This window comes from Ceratotherium simum, chromosome X (genome assembly GCF_057802395.1).
Source record: "Ceratotherium simum simum isolate JZ-2026a chromosome X, ASM5780239v1, whole genome shotgun sequence".
NCBI lineage: Eukaryota > Metazoa > Chordata > Mammalia > Perissodactyla > Rhinocerotidae > Ceratotherium > Ceratotherium simum.
The window spans coordinates 20,914,194-20,935,742 of NC_141940.1; the positions used below are offsets into that span (position 1 = coordinate 20,914,194).

General features: G+C 39.4%; 1 protein-coding gene across 6 annotated transcripts in view; it reads left to right on the top strand.

Moving 5' to 3' along the window:
• ENOX2 (ecto-NOX disulfide-thiol exchanger 2) overlaps positions 1-21,549 on the top strand; it is a 255,383-nt gene that overhangs the window by 181,207 nt on the left and 52,627 nt on the right. For 5 of the 6 annotated variants that reach the window (XM_014792792.2, XM_087426954.1, XM_014792787.2 and 2 more), the window contains 2 exons: positions 7,078-7,212; positions 20,103-20,258. In XM_014792792.2, the coding sequence (XP_014648278.1) occupies positions 7,116-7,212; positions 20,103-20,258 (253 nt within the window). In that variant the 5' untranslated portion in view covers positions 7,078-7,115. The remainder of the gene's footprint in view (positions 1-7,077; positions 7,213-20,102; positions 20,259-21,549) is intronic. The other variant, XM_087426956.1, reaches the window with a different exon arrangement.

Sequence of the window (21,549 nt, forward strand, 5' to 3'; positions counted from 1 at the left end):
TAAAATCTTTACTCACATTGTCTAATTTAATCTTCAACAAACCCATAAGGTAGATACTATCGTTTTCCTAATTTTGTAGCTTGCTGCTTTTCTCATCAAACCCAGTTCTTTATTCAGAGTACTTATCACAATGTGTAATTACATCTATTTGTATTTTAATATCTTCCTTCTGCACTAGAGTGTTAGTGTCATAAGACCAAGGATGAAACCTTCTTGACCCACCATAAAATCTTCAACATCTAGAATGGTGCCTGACACATAGAAAATGTTCAATGAACGTACAGTAAATATGAAAGGAAGGCTGGAAGGCAGGCTGGCAAGAAGAGAAGAAAAGAAAAGAAAGAAAGAGAATGAATACATTGCAGTTAGTAAGTAGTAGAACTAAACTCTAGCCCAGAGCCATCTGACTCCCAAACCCATGCTCTTGATCTTAACTAAGCAGGGTTTCTTCCTACTCTTAACAGACTTTCAAAACATACTTTAGTATGTTTCAATAGACATTTGTTGAAAAAATGCTCTCCTCAACTTTGCACAATACTGGGTAACGAAATTACCGCATGCATAAAACATAAGAAAGGACATAAGAAAGAGAATTATAGGAGAGTAAATTGTCAGAGAAGGAGAGCTTTTGTCTTAATGAAAGAATATAGTTGGCGAGATGGCACCAACATACTAAACTCGTTTCACAGAAAATAAAGAAAACATTTGAAATCATTAACTCCACTGCAGGATAGGTGTATTACAGAATATATGTGTGTTTTGTCTTCAAGATCAAATAACTTTGACAGTAATTGACTAATCAGTGAAGCATAAACAATATAAAAACTGATGGCAGTAATTTGATAGTTATGGAGTGAGACCAAGTTAAAGTGGATGATCACTTCCAAATCTTTTATTCTTTGGTGCTAATGAACTCTTCTTCCAAAGTGCCATATCTTCCATCAACTTACCTAGAAGGCACTTCATTCACAACCACTCTACCACCTGTGATCTCTTGAAGAGTCACCACACAAGCAGAACAGAGAACCAGAATAGCAAGACATGTTCTTCAGACCTGGATGAGGCTTTTATTTTTTTAATAATTTTATTTATTTATTTATTTATTTTACCCCCAAAGCCCCAGTAGATAGTTGTATGTCATAGCTGCACATCCTTCTAGTTGCTGTATGTGGGACGCGGCCTCAGCATGGCCAGAGAAGTGGTGCGTCGGTGCGTGCCCAGGATCTGAACCCGGGCCACCAGCAGCGGAGCGCGTGCACTTAACCGCTAAGCCACGGGGCTGGCCCCAGACCTGGATGAGGCATTTTGAAGACCATTTGACAACCACTAGAACTCACCTTCTGAATATTCTTGGCTGCTACCAGTGAGTGTAGGACTCATGGGAGAATGAGCAATCTCTTCCTTTAGTGACATGGGACTACTTGTATAAAACACTTAAAGAAATTGCTAGATGTCCATTTTTAGTCTAGAAAGTGAATCAGGCCAGGAATTAACTTTTCCACCATTAAATGATGATTCTGAACAGATGTTTAGCACAGCACGTTTTGTTAGTGCAGACCTTAAATCCATGTTGCTGCCATAAAGAGATGATCATCTGGGATTTCTCATTGAAAGTAAAAATTTACAAGCTTGCTTATATGTATGACTATGCCTATATGGGAAAAAGATTATAGCTAATGCTATCAAACTGAATTATTAGTTGGGTGCATCTATCCCTGGTTGTAACTCTAAGTAAATTCCTACATGTAAATTCAGTTGTCCTGGAGAGAGAATCAGTTTAGCAATTATGCCATACCTTTTAAGACGATTTATCATTCTGAGAAGGTATACAAATAATCAATGAGTGTCATTGCATAGATTGCTTATTGTGCCCAAAATCAATGTAAGTTTATTTTATTTATTCATTCATTCAAATATTTCTTGCATACCTACTTTATACCAGACACTGAACTAAGAAATGGGGAAAGAAAGATGCCTAAAACACAGTCCCTGATCTAAAGGAGCATGCAGGCTAGCAGAATAGAGACATGTATCCGATAACTATAATTCAAGGCAGTCAGTGGTAAATGTTCAGTTGTTCTTGCCTCCTAGAATGCTTTTCAACCCTAATCCTCCATTCACTACCTAGGGGAAAATCCTATTTCTTCTTAGACTCATTTCAAATGATTCTTTCCCAGTGAAGGCTTCCCTGGCATTTCTCATCCCCTCCATCCCCCCCAACCCCAAAAACATATCAAAACCCATTCCCACAGGTTTAATTACTCCTTCTCTGTTCCCATGGCACTTTACTCATAGTTTTATTACAGTACTTATTACAATAATTTGTATTTGGTTGTTTATAGGTCATGACTCTCACTGTATTTTGAGTTCTTCTGGAACAGCAAGTGAGTTTTGTTCGTCTCTGTATTTCTAGTCACTAGCACACAACCTGGTATATATTAAGGCATAATAAAAGTTTAGTTTGGGGAAAAGGAGTGAGAGAATAAGCAAACATATAAAAATCAAATTCTAGATAAAATGTTACAATAACACATAGAAGGGCGTAATTAATTCCAGTGAGGTAGCTTCACAGACAAGGTGGCATTTGAGATGACCCTTGAAAAATTAGTAGGATTTGACAGGTGGAAATGGGTATTGGGGGAGGGGAGGGATGTGAGAAGGCAGAACTCCTTAAGAATTTAAGAACCAAATTCATTGTAGCAAAATAATGCTATTAAGTACACATGGTCCTTATCTTCTCATGTAAACAAGCCTAGCAGGAAGTCTACTTGCTAACATTTTAAGAGGCACTTTGAATTAATATATATTTTGAAAATAGTAATACTGTGCTATCCTTTAAAAATTGATAATTTAGATAATTCTCCCCCCTCCCCGCAAAATTAATCCAGAGTTTGGCTAGGTTGGTACATTGTAAATGCTCATTCTTTGATTTAAAAATTCTTTGTTGAGAATAATTCCTGATTCTCTTATATTTCCCAGGACTGTAGAGTCAATAAGTAGTCAAACTGTTGTAAGAAATTATTTTTGGCATGGGGACCCAGACCTTCTAAACCTAGCTGTTTCCTCTGGGAGTAATTCTCCAGCCACTTGAGAAAATCAGAGTGCAAACTCAGTGATCTCTAAAGGTCCCTTCCAGCTATAACATTCCCTAAAAGCTTGTCTTCCCTGGCTGGAGATTAGGAGTGCAGATGAACCTAATAATCACTATATAACCTCTTGACCCCAAGGATATTTGATGCCCCATGTTTGTTTTCTTGATAATATTTACAAGGAGGCTATTTCTAGCCTTCTAATATTCCTTCATGGGAGAGCACTGAAAACTGGGTGTGAGGACTAGAGTTCCTACAGATGGAAAAATCACCAGTTTTGAAATGTGACTTCTGACTGCAGTAACGAATGCTTAGGGCCATCAATCACTCTGTGTGTGTGTGTGTGTGTGTGTGTGTGTGTGTGGTTTATGGAGAGGAGGCATAGGCAGCATAGAAGAATAATAAAACCTATTTCAGAAATAATATTTTTGGACATTCTCATTTGCTTGTTCTGACCAATCAGTGATCAAAATAGCACTTGTATAAATAGCCCTGCCAAGGATCATCCCTGATGTTGCCAGGTTGAAAGGATGTGATAGACGTTAGCAAGCTAGTATTAGAACAGAGTTGCCTTTGGAGGTGTAATTGGCAGAAGTACATACTGGGAGGTAGGAGAAAAGCCATGGAAAGATTTTCTATGGAAATCAATAGTCAGAGGGAAATTTCCCAAAATAAAAGTCTTTTTGTGCTCAGATGACTTATGACTACATCTCTCCCAACTGTGCAGTATATACATTCACATACATATATAACCCACTTCAATGTCTTTGCTTATGTCATCCCTGCTCCCAGAATGTCTTTTCTCCTCTTTACCTGTCTAATAGCTACCCATTACTCAAGACATGTTCTATAGAAATCTGGCCCATTCTTTCAGCTCCTATCTTTTCAATGAAGCCTTTCCCACCTGCTCAAGCCACAGTAGTTCTTCATTCCTTAAACTTCAGTAAAATTTCTGATCTATTCCATTCAAGTGTTTCATTGTTTCCTAACTGTTTAGCTGGAGATAGTAAAGCATAGCGGCTAAAAGTACACATCCTATGTTACCTTGGACAATATATATGACCTTTCAAAGCCTCTCATCTATTAAATGGAGCTATAAATAGTCCCTGTCTCATAAGATTGTTTTGAAAGTTAAGTGAGAATAATGCATGCCAAGTGCTTTACCTAGCATATGGTAAGTGTTCAGTAATTAGTGAAATAGTAATAATCGCCATCATCATTGGTCTCTTCAATTAGATTGTATAACCTTTGAAGGCAGGGACTATGTCTCCTATCTGCTTATTCTCTGGTATCCTCGTAACCCCAAAAATACTCAGTTGGCTAATTTGATGTCTGTTGATTATGTGTCCAGCTCTATTCAATATTACTGCCTAAAAGATATGAAATTATATCAGGAATATAATTTTTATTTTTTATTGCTACTATGGAAGTCCTTGGATGTATTTTCTTGGTTTTCATGCATGAGTAGTTTGGATGGAAGCTGCTGAAGTAATCATATACAACTAAACTATGAGAAGAATGGGAAACCTCTTAATCATCCCAAGCTCCTGTGGTGTGTATCCTTGAAAAAAAAAACAGAAACCTATAAAACTCTGATGAAGAAAATCAAAGAACTAAATAAATGGAGAGATATTTCATGTTTATTCATAGGAAGACTCAATATTGTCAAGATGTCAGTTCTTCCCAACTTGATTCAATGCAATCCCAATCAAAATCCAAGCAAGTTATTTTGTGTATATTAAGAAACTGATTCTAAAGTTTATATGGAGAGGTAAAAGAGCCAGAATAGCCGACACAATATTGAATGAAAAGAACAAAGTTGGAAGACTGATGCTACCCAACTTCAAGACTTACTACAAAGCTACAGTAATCAAGGCATTGGGGCATTGGTGAAAGAATAGACAAATAGATAAATGGAATAGAATAGAGAGCACAGAAATAGATCCTCACAAATATAGTCAACTGATCTTTTTGACAAAGGAGCAAGTGCAATACAATGGAGAAAAGATAGTTTCTTCACCAAATGTGCCAGAACAACTGGACATCCACGTGCAAAAAAAGGAATCTAGTCACAGATCTTATACCCATTACAAAAATTAACTCAAAATGGATCATAGACCTAAATGTTACATGCAAAACTATAAAACTCCCAGAAGATAACATAAGAAAAAACCTAGATGACCTTGGATATGGCAATGACTATTTAAATGCAATGCCAAAGGCACGTCCATGAAAGAAATTATTGGTAAGCTATACTTCATTACAATTAAAATCTTCTGCTCTGCAAAAGGCAATGTCAAGAGAATAAGAAGACAAGCCACAGACTGAGAGAAAATATTTGCAAAATACACACCTGATAAAGGACCGTTAGCTAAAATGTACAAAGAACTCTTAAAAATCAACAAGGAGAAAACAGACAAGCCAATTAAAAAATGAGCCAAAGACTTTAATAGACATCTCACCAAAGAAGATATACAGATGGCAAATAAGCTTATGAAAAGATGCTCCACATTATATGTCATCAGGGAAATGCAATTAAAACAACAATGAAATACCACTACACACCTTTTAGAATGGCCAGAATCCAGAACACTGACAACACCGAATGCTGGTGAGGATGTGGAGCAACAGGAACTCTCATTCATTGCTAGTAGGAATGCAAAATGGTACAGCCACTTTGGAAGATAGGTTGATGGTTTTGTACAAAACTAAATGTGCTCTTACCATACAATCTAGTGACTGCGCTGCTTGGCATTTACCCAAAGGAGTTAAAAACTTATGTCCACACAAAAATGTGCACCCGGGTGTTTATAGCAGTTTTATTCATAATTGCCAAAACTTGGAAGCAACCAAGATGTCCTTCAGGAAGTGAACGGATAAATAAACTGTGGTATATCCAAATAATGGAAGATTATTCAGCACTAAAAGGAAATGAGCTATCAAGCCATGAAAAGACATAGAGGAACCCTAAATGCATATTACTAAGTGAAAGAAGCCAATCTGAAAAGGCTTCTTATTGTATGATTCCAACTATATGACATTCTAGAAAAGGCAAAACTATAGTGACAGTAAAAAGATCAGTGGCTGGGGCCGACCCAGCGGCGCAGCGGTTAAGTGTGCTGCGCGCTCTCCTTCAGCGGCCCAGGGTTCACAGGCCCAGATTCCTGGCGCGCACCGACGCACCACTTGTCAAGCCATGCTGTGGCGGCGTCCCATATAAAGTAGAGGAAGTTGGGCATGGATGTTAGCCCAGGGCCAATCTTCCTCTGCAAAAAAGAGGAAGATTGGCGTCAGATGTTAGCTCAGGGCTGGTCTTCCCCACACACACACACACACAAAAAGATCAGTGGTTGCCAGGGGTTGGAGGGCTGGGAGGGATGAATAAGCAGAGCACAGAGGATTTTTAGGGTAGTGAAAATACTCTCTCTGATACCATAATTATGGATACATGTCATTATACATTTGTCCAAACCCATGGAATATACAACACCAAGAGTGAACCCTAATGTAAACGATGGCTTTTGGATGATTATGATGCGTCAATGTAGGTTCATCAATTGTAACAAATGTACCACTCTGGTGGAGGATATTGATAATGGGGGAGGCTATGCATGTGTAGGGGCAGGGGGTATCTGTGAAATCTCTGTACCTTCCTCTCAATTTTACTGTGAACCTAAAACTGCTCTAAAAAAATAATCTTCATAAAAAAACAAGAGAGAAGAAAGGGAGAGAGGGGATGGGGAGACTGAGAGAAAGAGAGAAAAAAACATACTAAAATGCCATCTGGTAAACTGCTTTCCAATTCCATGACTTCCTGCCAGTTCAAGTGTATTGTTTTAACCCTTGTAAAGGGCTGGAATTAAGGCCCTATCCACCACTTGTCCATCATTCCCAATCTGTAAAGAGTTTGCCGGAGTTTACATTGATAAATAAACTAGATACTGAAACCTTAATACAACAAATTATTTGGCTTGTCATTTCTTTTTAGCTGATAATAGTAGAACTCTGAATGTGGATTCCACTGCAATGACGCTACCAATGTCTGATCCAACTGCATGGGCCACAGCAATGAATAATCTTGGAATGGCACCGCTGGGAATTGCTGGACAACCAATTTTACCTGGTATGCTATTTTTAATCTACTCACAAGTGTTTCTTTTTATTGACCATGTGGTAATAAATATAACAGTATGACACAACTTATTTTGAAGTTGACATTTACCAGATTCTGCCTAGAGTGTGCGTTTTTGTAATATGAGCTTTATAGGCTGAGTGGCCAGTAGTTACTAGTATACTTCCTATTGCACTATGAGCAAGCTGGGGGTATATCTGATGCAGGGTATGGTCACTGAACATTTAAATAGCTCATTGAAATAAAAGGCAACAGAATTTGGCAATAAATTACAAAGCTTGTCCAATTTTATAGATTTATTAGAGGAAGCAAATAAACATGGAGCTGGAATGAGAACTGACTTAGATATCTCAAAAATCTTGGATTCCTAAAGAGGAAGAAAGGAGATAGTGGAGAACATCCCCAAAACTACTGTTAACACTGAATAACTATTCATATTTTTTTAAACAAAGTAACCTGCAAGAGAATGGGCATGGTGTACCAACTCCACATTCACTAAAGATAAAATTAGAAGAAAACTGCCACAGCGTTTGAAGGGTTTAGTTTAGATTAAAAAAAAAGCTTCCTATACTGTCAGAGCTATTAACCATTAAAATAGGTTTGTGAAGACATCAGGGAATTGCCATCTCAGGAAACCTGGGGCACTTGTTAAATATCCTAAACATTAATCATTTAATTAATGTTCACGTAATTGTGATCCTACTTGAAAGCATTTATTGTGATCCTACTTAAAAGCGTTAGAGGACCAGGCCAGTCTAGGACCTTGCTATTCAACAGGGAGCTGTTAAGCATCCTGGAATCTCAGGTCCCAGCCCAGACCTACTGAATCAGAAGCTGCATTTTAACGTGATCCTCAGGTTATTCACAAGCACATTACAGTTGAGAAACAGATCTAGAGTGATGCCACTTTGTTGTGCCATTCATTTATATAGTTACCTAACCCCACTCCCCAAAAAATAATTTCACAATTCCAGCCCAGATTTTGAATCCTTGGACGTTATAATGGGGGTGAGGTAGGGTAGGCAATGATACTTAATAACCTTAATAATAAATTAAGAAATGTTATTACATTGAAAGCTAGGAAGCAACCATAAAAGCAGCCAAACATAAAGAAAAAAGATATGAGAAAGAAATGGGTAGAGAAAAAAGGAGCTTGGATTCTATATGTGGCAGAGGCAAAGAACTGTCCCACCAAACTACAACTTATACCGTGGGCTGTAGTCGACTAGACTGCATCCTACTCCGTTAGACCAGCCATAATTGAAATGAGCAACCGGGGATCCTTTGAGGGCTAGAATGATTGGACCATGGGTCTCCTCGGGTTTACATGACTAGTGGGGCCAATTTGGGATCAGCAGGCCTTACGACAGGAGCCAGTATTGGTAGTGATTAAGAGCTCAAACTCTGGGGTCAGTCTGACTGACTTCCAAGCCTGTTTCTTTCACTAGTTCATCTTGGATAGTTGAATATCTTTGTAAAATCAGACTAATAGTACCTAACCTTAGGGTTGTTGTGAGAATTAAATTGTGCTTAGCACAATGCCTGGCACATAGTTAGTGCTCAAACATGTTGGCTATTAAAGTGCTTTAAAGATCATTATTAATATATTTCTTATAGACATTTCTAAAGGAAGTAATGGGTTTTTTATTTAGTTTTTCTTCATTATTTCCTTATAATAGAATTTAAACTAAAATATTGTGTGTTATTTTATAGCTCCATATGGAGTGGTCCCAAGTCACAATCTCTTATAGTCTAGAGTGACTAGACAATCTGATTGGCTTAAATATTACCAGTTTATGGAAATCTGAACTATATGGGTATATGTGCCAGGAAAAATCTTGAGGCCAGATCTGCTCTAACACCAGGGGACTAAATGTTAGCTTATATCAGATTGTTTGGAAATTACCACATCTAAACACAAATCTATGCTCACAAAGTGATCTTCAGTGCTTAGCCACCCATCTATAATGTGGAGCAAAAAAGGCCTAGCACTGAGAGTAAAAAAATCATCCAAGCCATCGTTACAGGCCCATAGACTGCACTGGGGTCAATAATAGGCCTAAAATATTGGGGTAGGTTTTCTTAACAGTAGCTCAGAGGGCTATTTCTGCAGAGACAGTACCTTGCTTAGTATTTAACAACACAGGCCTCAAAGATAGACTGCTTGGGTTTGCATCTTTGCTCTGCCACTTGCTAGCTATGTGACCTTGCACAAGTTACTTGACCTTTCTGCACATCAGTTTCTTCATCTGTAAAATGGGGATAATTATAGTATCTACTTCATAGGATTGCTGTGAAGATTAAATAATATGCTTAGCACAATGCTTGGCATATAATAAGCACTCAGTAAAGGTTGACTGTCATCATTATTATTGCTGTTAGTAGTACTATATGCTGTTTAAGATAAAGGAAATGCTAACATACGTCCTTCAAATAGCTGCTAAGCTGCCACTTAATTGAAAGTATTTGGGTGCGATGCAGCTACTGCCAGCTCTAATGACTGTTCCTCACGTCCACCTCCAACCAGACATCTGAAACCTCAAGAGTGATTTTAATTTGTACCTCTGTCCTTCTTTGCCTACATCTTATTTTCTGAAGGACTACGAAGAAATGGGTTCTCAGGGTCCTCTTCAACCTTGTGATTGAGTGATCATTTAGCTGTGCTGTAGGGAAAGTTACTTGACTTTTTAGAAACCAGGTCTTCGAAATACTGATATTTACTTCAGTAGTGCCCTTCTTGTCTTTAAAGTACATAGGGCAATATCATTGGGCTAAGACATACTTGTAAAGCTATGTTTAAAATCACTTGAGTTTTGTGTGAACTGATTTTTCTCCTCTCTGTATTATTTTAGGAAGGCAGTTTAACCACTGAGATTAGAACGTGGGTTCTGGATCCAGACTGCCTAGGTTAAAATAAATCCCTGCTCTGCCATTAAGTAGCTGTATAACCGTTAGCAAGTTACTTAACATCTCTATGCCTCAGTTTCTTCATCTGTAAAACAGAGATAATAATAGCACCTATGTCATATGGTTGTTATGAAGATTAGTGAGTTAATACATGTAAAGTCTTAGAATGATGCCTGGCTCACAGTAATTCCTCAATGAACTTAGCTGTTATTATTGTTTCAAGTTCACATCTTGTACATAGCTTACAAAAAGTTGAATTATGGTTCATTTGTATTCTTAACAACAGTGAAGGATAATGAATGCAGAGGCAAAACTTTTCCCTGGAGAAGCACTGGACAATGGCAGGTGAAAAGAACAGTGTCTGATAGTGCTGATGATTGCTCCTTGTAAAGCTGGTGGGGTGTCCATAGAAATAGAAGGTTGGCACCATACTCCAATGCTGCCTACCCTTCTTTGTGCCAGGGTTTGAGGAACAGGGTGTCTGCCATCTTTATTATCTAATGTTGTCAGTGAATGGATCCCCCTAATTCTTCCCCCATCCCACCAAGATTCCTTAAAACGGAAGAGGCAGCAAATGAGCTACATGGAACTGTTCCCTGAGGTTACCCACTGATGGCTCAGTGATTCAGCTGTTTTTCTATCCCTTAGGAGGTTTCCTACTGAGACAGCAGACTTTTCTTTGTCCTGTCTTATCTAGCCTGTAACAGTAGAAAAGGCTTTTGGCATTGATGAAAAACAAATGATACATAAGATTCCTTAACTTCCCCTAGAGAGCTCAAATCCATACTGTCATGGAAGCTGCATCTCTTGGACACATAATTGTCATCATGGCAATGTCTGACTTATTATATTCATTGAGTGGGGAGTAGAGACAGGCTATCTCTAGGGTTTGATGTAGAGCTCCCTTTCATCTAACGTAGTGTTTTGTACATCTGCTGTTCAATAAAGTTAATCCAAAATGATGGCAGATTAGGAGGTCCCCTCTGGCTGGCGGCTGTCTTTCCTGCGAGAGTATTTGCTTTTCCAAGCTGGTCCAATAAGAATAATGTTAGTTTTCACGTCAAGAGAGGCACCAAAAAGAGTGAGGCCTTCTGTTTAAGGAGGATTGTTCTGCTCATCATCCCAGATGAATCCAAGGATGGACCCATTAAGGTGGACTCATTAAATACTGTGTGCTGCTTCCTTTATTTTCCCCTCCATTAAAATATCCTTAGCATCCAAATGTGGTGCCTGTGAAGTCCCAAAGGAGGAGAAGAGTCTCTCCTTATGCTGTCTCCACTGTATCGACTATGCCACCTCCATAATGAGAGAATTTGGGAAATATGGACTCATGGACCTTATTCCCAGAGCAAGACCCTGCCCATCTATAAGCATAGTCATTCTTAAGGAGGCAGTTCTCACTATACTCAGCAGGCCAACTCTGATGGACACAGAAAAAAATGAGGATGGGTGACACATGACAGGCCACTGTTCTACAAGCTCCTCAAGGAGGCTCAGATTTGGATTTATATTATTTCTCATCTCTTCCACAAATAGAATATGCCTTCAGTGGCAGATAAGGTTGAGATCCTGAGAAAGGAGAGCACTGTTCATTATCATGGTGGACACTTCACTGAAAGACAGTAATATGTAAAACACTGTACCAAATAGAATTAATGTCTCTTCAAAACAATCTTGAATCCTACATAGTGATAGTACTCTCAAGACTCTTCATGGAACCTGTCATGAAGAGTGGCCAAGTGAGACCATTTATTCATTCATTCATACAAGAGGTATTTACTGAGGGCTGCTGTATGCAAGGTACTGCAAGAAGCCCTGGGGATAAAACAATGAACAAAAAAGACAAAGATTCTTGCCCTCATACTGACTCCAGTACTTTTAGAACCCCTATGTTTTCTCCTTAATAAAACCTGTTCTCATGTATGAGATGCCTCTTGACTGACAGCTGCTCAAAGGCTTCCCATCCATTTCGTCCATTTGTGCTTTTATTCACCCATCCATTTGTTAAAAATATATTAATTCAAAGGGATCCAAAATGGGCACAGCTCAATCCTTGCCTTCAAGGTCAGAATCCAGTGGCAGAGGCAGCAAAGTCAGTATCACTACACTACAATGTAGCAAGTGTCATAGTAGAAATATGTAGAAAAGTATTGTTTTAGCCAGGGTAGTATGAGGAGGAGTGCTAGGTAGGTGGTGGTGGTCAGGGAAGGTTCACAGCAGTGGTAACGTTTGAGCTCAATGTCCAGGGATATGTAGTAAGGTGTCAGATGAGGAAAAAAAGAACTAAGAACAGTCCAGGGAGAGGAAACGGTGCCTCAGTGACTGGATGGTATGTAAGAGTGTACAGTATGGGGACAATGGTTAATACTGAGTTGAATTATGTCACATCATTCCACAAAGACCTTGAGGCAGCTTATAAGAAAGATTACAATAAAAGAGAAAAATTATAAGTAAAACAAACTAGATACTGTGAGCATCTAGGAAAACATGAATGAGAACAGAAGGTTAAGACCAGGTAGGGAGGTTAATTAGAATTCAGATGTGCAGGTCATAGGATCCCATTGAGTTTCTAAAGTTGAGCTGCACCTGTGACCGGGTAGCCAAAACAAAAAGGGAAACCAGATCGGTTATAAAATTTGCACTTGCCATGAAGAGAAAATATACCAATCCTGGGGAGAAGTCAAACTTTTCATGGCCCTTAACACTTTTGTGTATGTGTTTGACATTTTAGTTCTGAAAGAATTTTTTCATAGGGAGCTTCATATCTAGGGGTACACACTAAGTGAAGTAGTTGAATGATCTCTAAAGCCCAAACCCTGGTGCATAGCCCAGGACCCATCAATATTACTTTCCCTAGTTTGCTGCAAAATGTAAAAACTAAAAATATAGTAAATTTGTCATGAAACTAAATTTGCTCAATTGAAAGGGCTATTCTTTATTCTGAGATTATAGACTTCCTATATTTTTGGTTTTAAAACATTCTTTTATGAACTGTGTGAATAGTACATTGGTTAGTTTCTGTTATTTTTCCCCAGGTCTTTTCTTTGCAAATTAAGAGATTGGCAACCTTAAATATATGTATGTATGTAATTTTATTTTATTCATCTCTAAAATCAAGAAATCTGGGAACCACAATTGTAGTGTGAAATGTCCTCACTAATGCCCTTCCAAAAGTGTTCACCGCATCCCTGGATGAGAGTCGAGGGCATAACCCTGAATCTGTCAAATGTTCTAACAAGGCAAGAGCACAGTGTAAATAAATAGGAGGGAGTAGGGGGAAGGTGGGCTAGAAAGGTAGATATTTGCAAAAACTTATGCTAAAGAAATAAAGCTTCATTGGTGGAAATTTGGGATCAAAGTCTAGATTTATTGCAGAGAGTCTTTGTGAACTGAAATTATGCCACAGAACCCATCCAAGCCCAGTTTGCTACTTTGTTTGCCATTGTACATGAGCCAGGCCCTGCCTCAGTTTTATAGCTGGCCTGAAACAAGGTTTGAGGTGATCTTCTGGGGAAGCAGGAAAGATATTGGTAGAATTTGAGAGTTATGTGCAAAAATTTGGAAACTTGTACTCTATTTCCAAGAGGGCTGGTAATAAGTCCAGGATCATCTTGCAGCTCCGCCAGGCTGTCCTTACAAATCTGTGTTCCCTCTTCAGGTTGGCTGCCTCAAAAGTCTTTTCAATCTGCATAGAAAGGAGGCAATCGGGAATGTAATGGGTTAAAATTTCTTGATACCCAGGCATAATTCTTAATTTTCCAGTGAATTTTGTAGGAACTCTAAAGAAATAGCAATAATGTCCCAGAAATGTATACCTGAATTGGAATAATAATTTTCTATGAAATAACTGAATTATGCATATATAATTAGATCCTATTTGGAACACTTATTTTAGACTGATCTGTGGTTGCATTTCAGTGGTTTTACTGTGAGCGTAAACTGCTTCCTGGTGCTCAGAGGGTCTCTGGAACACCTGAAAGATTGGAAATGCCTTTATAGGCCTGGGGGGACTTGGATGGGGAGAAGTCACTAAGTGCAGGCACAGCCTTTCTGAGGGTATGAAGGGGCTTCCAGCCAGCCAGAACCAGGGTGTAATTCTGAAAAGGCAAGCAAGATAGTAAATGTGTCACCTCCTACCTTTGTCTACCTCCAGTTCATACACTGCCATAATTCCAACTTCTCCTGTGGGTCAAAGTTGAGACAACAGATTTAAAACAGAGGTCTCTAAGTTACCTAACACTGTGGCAATACATATATCAGATATCTCAACAGGAAATTCTAGGTGTAGAGATAAGCAACCCTAAGGTAGCCTCTTGGACGGGAATATTTGAAGGCCCGCTATAGGCTGAGTAGGTAGATACAGAGCTTAATCTGACAAGGAGCATCTTTTTTTCCTGTGGACCCCTGGACTTTGTGGGAAGTGGTGTAGTCTAATGATTGAGAGCATGGTTAGTAAAAGCCACTTACTGTGTGGCCTTACTGTGTTTTCTCTATGAGCTTCAATTTCCTCATCTGTAAAATACGGAATAATAATGTTGCCCATTCCTTAGGATTGTTGTGATGATTAAGTGAGATGATATGTTTAAAACATACATACTCAATTAATGGGTAGTAGTATTATGGACACCACCACCCCACTCCACCCCCACTACAAAAGTGGAGGTTGCATTTTATAAGAAGAAAGCCAGTGTGAACTGACCTGCCAGAAAATATCAAGGTTTGAATCATAAAATTGGCATGTATGGTGCCTCCGTCAGGCATCAAAGATGGGCAACCTCTAAGGTTTCTAGTGTTTTGTAAACATCTGTAGTCTTAGTATGTCTAGTAGAGTATCAGTCATCTGGCATTGTTCCAACTGGCCCTTCCACACAGCAACAGTACAGTGACAACAATTGCCCAAGACAGTGGCTCTGGGGCCCTGCAGAGTCCCAAAGCACCTTTTCAATAATCTGAGAAAAATCATAGTCAGTCTAGTTTGACTGCTTATTGTACTTTCTATTTTCATTCTTTGAAAATAGCTAACTCTATTAACCAGTCACACCCCACTCCCTAGGCATGTTGCTGCATATTCTGCTTATCTGTTGCTGTATGACAATCTGCTTTATAACTTAGTGGTTTAAAAAACAATCATTTTATTCTATTTTAAGATTTTCTGGATGAAGAATTTTGCGCAAGACTCAGATGGGCAATTCTTCTGTTCCATGTGGTATCAACGAGGATGCCTCAGCTGTGGCAGGCTAGTCTGGAGGTTCCAAGACGACATCACTCATATGCATGGCATTTTTACAGAGACAGATAAAAACAGTGGATTCAGCTGGATCCTTCCCGTTCCATTTACTCTAAGGCCATCCTCACATGGTCTCTCCATCACAGTAGTTGGACATGTTATATGGTTACTCGAAGCTCCCATAGCACGTGTTCTGGAAACAAGAAGTGGGAATTGTATCTCTCTTAAGGCCTGAGCCTAAAAACAGACACAGCATCCCTTCTGCCATATTCTATTAGTCCAAGCAGTTCTAGAGCCCACCCAGATTCAAAAGGGAGGGAGGACATAGACCTTACTTCTTGATGAGAGGAGTGTCAAGGAATTTGTATCCACCTTTAATCTGCCAACTGGGAAAAAAGAATCATATGGAAGCATTTTGTTGCTCATCTGCCGTGTTTTTCAGCATACTTCCTTCACCTTGTACCTACAATTAAATTAATTCATTAAAACAATGGCCATACTACATTGAGAGGCAGTGTAGCGGTTAAGAGCGTTAGAATTAAACTAACCTGGATTTGAATCCTAGTTCTGCCTCATACTGGCTGTGTAACCTTGGACAAGTACCTAGACCCTCTGAGCATCAGTTTCTTTATAAAATGAAGGATAATAACTCATTCCGACAGCACAGATCTATTGGAGTGAGATTATATAAAATACTTAGCACAGTGCCTAGCACACTGTAAGCATCTGGTAAACAATTTTGGTGATGGTAATAATTGATAGAGCATTGTGACTGTTTGCATGGCTGTTTCCAAACTAGACTATGAGATCAGGATTTTGTCTTATTCATTCCTTCAACCCCAACACCTTGCATAGGGCCTAGCATCAAAATATTGAATGGATGGACATATGGGTGCCTGGACAACAGCATAGAAATGATATGTGCCTCCAGTGTAACTCTCTGGCTCAGATATGTAAAGAGAATGGAGGATAACAATATTGCCAGGTAACTACTCTGAGTGAGCGCAAGTTGCTAGGCAGCAGGAGGGTTTAAAGCTACGCTGAAATATTACTTGAAACCATGTAGTAGAGCTGCAACTCTGAGGAGCAAGCTGGCCCAAGTAGCAAACAGCATTTGCAGGATTTCCAGTAAGCTGGGACTTTGGGAATTACATGAATCAGAAGAGGGAATAGAAACCAACATCTTATAACATTTCCACCAATGGCCATGCCAAGAGTCAAGAAAGCAGTAGGGAAAGGGTGCTAGAAGAAGAGATGGTAAAAGCACAACAGAACAGGGTATTTATTGTAAAAAGGACTTTGGAGGAATACCTTGGCCTTTTCCACAATTCTTTTATAAAATGATTTCAAATCTCCTTCAGAAGTTTGAGTTCCTAATATAAGTGGCAATACTACATACTTGGTGGTGTACTCTTCAGGTCAGGTCAGGGGTCTGGAAAAGAGAGAGAATTTCTCTAGTGTTCTATTCCCAATGTGTTTTGTTTTATTATTTTTTTTCCAATGTGTTTTAAATTGTTGAACTTCTTTGATTTTTCAGGTTCCGCAATACTTGTTTAAGTCCCGTGATTTCAAATGGTTATTTTCTTGGTTGGCATTGGAAATTCACTTCTACTTTGGTGCTTAATGGTTGGAGATAAATAAAAGAAATAATCAATGTGATAGGAATCTTTGAAATGTCATGAACAACCAGCCCTCTAGCAAGCCCCACTGGGCGGTGTAGCCTATGGAACTCTTGGCATATTGAATGCAAGGAAGAAAGGGAGTTTATCTACTCTAGCTTTAGCCATATGTCATGAATACATTTGCTTTTAAATGAATTTCATAAAATATTAATGTAATCATACCAAACAGCAGAGTGGTGAGTGAGTACATTAGTCAGGAGTTATATTTATCCTGCGTATTTGTTTTTGTTTGTCTCCATTTATTAGTAGACAGTACATGGAGACAGGCATTTCTTTCTCAGTCGAAGTGGCAGAACTTGTTTAATGAACTGATGTTTCTGTAATCTCTGGTAAGGTAGAGTTGTGAGTGACAGAGCTATATGAATAACAATAAGGAGAGGCAGACAGAACAATAAAAGGAAGACAAACATTTCAGTAGGAGAGGAAAAATAGATGGAATTGTTTAGTTGGCACAGAATCTAATCTGATCTTTTTCTACTGAAAATTAATAGTTTGTAAATGGGTGAGATAATGTTAACAATTTTTTCAAAATCTTATAGACAAGGAGTCAAATTTTCCAAAGACATAAATGGCATTCTTAACCACAGTGCTCTTATTCTACAGCATAGGATCACAGGCTATCAGACCCCTTAAGTTCTCCAACATGGAAGGGAAGACCTGGACCCCCTTCCCCTACCTGCATAGAGCCTGACATATAGAAGGCTATCACAAATCTTTGTGGAATATGGGATGAATGCCTAAATAAGTGAATTTATTGGTGTGTGTATGGATGTTTTGAATAGAAGGAAGGAAACACCTATCAGGACTACCACCTATCATGACAGGTTTTCATATCTGTTCTGTCCTTTCATCCTTTGAGCTAAATGTCATTATTTATCCCTACTTTTACCAAAAAGGAAATGGAGGCACACAGATATTAAGAAACCTTCCTCAAGTTTATATAACTAGTATGTGGAGGAAAGAAGAGATATTAGAGCCACAGGGAGGAAGAGAGGGAGTGTGTGTGTGTGAGTGTGTGTCTGTGTGTGCATGTGCTCACATGTGTGTGTATGTGCATGTTGAGTGAGATGATATGTGAGGGCTAAAAGTAAATTCGTTTTCAGAAAAATAAAATTTCCTCTTGGAAGAAATTTTTTTCTTCCCAAACATGTCCGGGGTCTTGACATCTCAGCATGACAGCCATGTGGGAGGATGGGGAATGCCCTAGCTCTCTTGGGCTGGCTTGCAATGGGGAATGCCCATGTGCCACTCACCTGCCTATTTGCCCAGTCACAAGACTCCCACTGGGCCTATTATACCTAAAGTTCTGCTTTTGTTGGAACTACAGATTCTTCCCACTATTTAGATCCACCTCCTTCAACATCTTAGAGATACAACCCAGGGGATTCAGAGCCACCTTGAGGACATTCTTACAGGCATTGCCCCTTGGGCCTGTGTAGTGAGCAGGGTAAAGTTTTTGGAAGTAGGACCCGCTACTGCTGCTGCAACTGCCCCTACATTATCAGAACTCCTATGTAATACTTTCTTTCTTTGTGGTATACTCTGCCTTCTATAGAAAAGGACAGAAGTGAGAGGTGGATAAATAAAGAAATAGAATGTACTCCCTTCTCTCAAAGAACTTGCATTTTGATATAAATACAAAATTTAAACAATGAAATCAGTACCACCCTTAGACCCAGGCAAACGGCCCCTGCCTTGGGCCCACATCTCAGGGGACCCCATGCTTTGGAATGCCTGCATTGGTATTTTCTAAGTCCCCCTCCAGTGCTGAGGATTGTCCAGGTAGGTAGTGCCATCAGAGTAGATACCCCGAGTCCAGAGCAGGTCCTATGTGGGTTCTGATCACAGGAAGTACCTTTCTCCAAATTATCTAAGTCCCCCTCCAGTGTCTGGGACTGACCAGGGCTTGCAGTGTCATCTAAGCAAGGAGCCCCATTCTCAAACTGAACCTATGTAGACCCCAGTCCCCATTTCTCCTCTTTGGAGCACTCTCCAATCCTCTACCCCACATATGGAGTCAACTAGATGCCCCAAGAAGCTTCAGAACTCATGCCTATGGAGTCCTCCAAGAGTCTTGATTTCAGGAAGGTATCCTGGCAAGTAAATCACTCCAGCTGGCTGATATGGTATTGCTTTCATGGTATCGCGTGAGATTGTGCCACCAGAATGGTGTCAGTGCTGATTTGAGGTGAATCAAATTGTATATATAGATGAGCCCCACAAAAGATATTTGTTTGGGGGTCCCCACAGATCCTAGATGCATCCCTGAATGAAACAAAGGATGATACAAAATAAAATAAAATTCAGTGGCAACAAGTGTAGAACAGTTTTTAGACACAGAGTTAAGAATGAACTAGAATTATCTGCAAAGAGTTCTTTAGGGAGGATGGGACTTAAAGTATGGCCTTGAGGTATGGGGAGAATTTGGGGAGGCTCAAATGATTCCAGGCAGGGAGAACAACATGAACAAAGGCACAGAGAGTAGTTATTTATTGAGCATTTTTGTGCCATTCATTATGCTAAACACATTACATTCATGATTTTGTTTATTCCTCATAGCTCCCTATAAGGTAGGTGGAATTAACTCTATTTTGCAAATAAAGAAATGGAGGTTCAAAGATTCATCCTGCTAAGCATATGGTCTGCCTGATCCCCAAAATTGTACGCTCTTAACACCATACTATACTGCAAAAAGACAGGAAGTGTTACAAGGGGTCGCAGCAAGAAGCCTTGTCTGAATGGAGCAGAGGGTGTGTGTTGGGAACTACTGGAAGGCAAGATCAATAGACAAGGTACAGTCATATTAGGAAAGGCCTTGGATGTCAAAATGAGATGTAGAGACAAATAGGCACTTGTGAAACAAAAACAAACAGCCCCACCCCAAAAGGAAAATGCATGAGTATAATGTAATATTTAAAACCTGGTAATGCTAATACCATGTTTCCTCAAATATTTTGCCTCTGTCTTAGAAAGACCTTTGATTTGAAACTTATAAGGTAACATTCTGCTTCCACTTGACCTTGCCTAGTGTCATTTATTGTTCTTTCTTTCCTCTCCTATTTTAGACTTTGATCCTGCTCTTGGAATGATGACTGGAATTCCACCAATAACTCCAATGATGCCTGGCTTGGGAATAGTGCCTCCTCCAATTCCACCAGATATGCCAGTAGTAAAAGAGATCATACACTGTAAAAGTTGCACGCTCTTCCCTCCAAATCCAAGTAATATTCTGCTTTTTCTCCACACAAATCACAATAATTCTAGGAACACTTTCTTCTTTTTCAAAAGAATACCCAAGGGCTTCATAGATGTGTGTACAGAAGCTTCACCTAGAAAACAGAAGACAGGAAAATTTTCTCTTGCTAGGCAAGGCTGCATTTTATGCACAGAACGGTAGGTTTCTGTGTGCTGGTTTCAGTACAAATGATAAAACGTGTTTCTAATGCCGTCTGGTAAGGAATTCAAGTGTGTTAGTGTAGAAGAAGGCACCTGACACAAATTGCTCAACACTGTCATTTGCAGTCTCTCCTTTTCATAACTGGCCTACGTGCTGACGATGGCAGAAAGAGTGTGGTCTGAGCCTACTTGAGGCACATGAGAATATACATTTGGTGCTAAGAATCCTCCACTGCTACCAGCTATTCACACATCACTCAAACTACTGCTATTCAACTGATGGGCTGCGATAGTGAGGTGAGGTTCAACTTACTGTGAAGGCAAAGAGGAATATTGAGACTAAGTCAAACTACTTGCAGCCATCCGGTCAATGCAGTTCGTGTGCAAATGATCTAGGCATCTATCTTGTCAGTAATGAATAGGTTTCTCTTTAGACTCTTCAAAACATCTGGAAAGATATGGTAGCCATATTTCAGGTAAAATGTGGAAGGAATAATAATTAACTCAAACATTTTTCTGAATCTATTTGCGGTTTTATTTACTTTAAATGATCAGAAGCTGCTTCTTCACGCGACCCAAGCCTCATTAAAGCTTTTCAATGGTTCTAGTGGTGCTGGGTGGCCTACTTAAGGGGGCCACCACTATAGTGCTGAGAGATTAAAGCTGTTTGTTAACACACACACTCAGGAGTTCAGGCCATAAATCAAATGAACTTGATTATCACAATAAACATGAACTTTTGACATGTGACATGAGACAACTGTTTAATCTCCTACCTTCCATGGGAATCAGTTAATCATGGAATCAGGCTCTGGCAGGGACCCAGATTCTACTTAGTATGGTCTGCTCATAACCGAGAGGATTTTAGAATCAGTCAGGTTTGGTTGGACAAATCATCTTGGCCCCTTTTGCTAGTGAAAAATGTTCTTAATGCCTTCTTCAGGTCTTTGAACTTGGTGTCAGCAGGGTACTTCCTTCCAGACCAATAAGAAATCTAGGAGGCCAGCGTCTCAGAGGACCGAATTGGGAAAAGAGCTAGCATGTCACAGGAGAATTAGGGAATGGAGATTAAGATGGCCCTAGTAGGCCTTACCTGCCAGCTCAAGCGGCCATTCC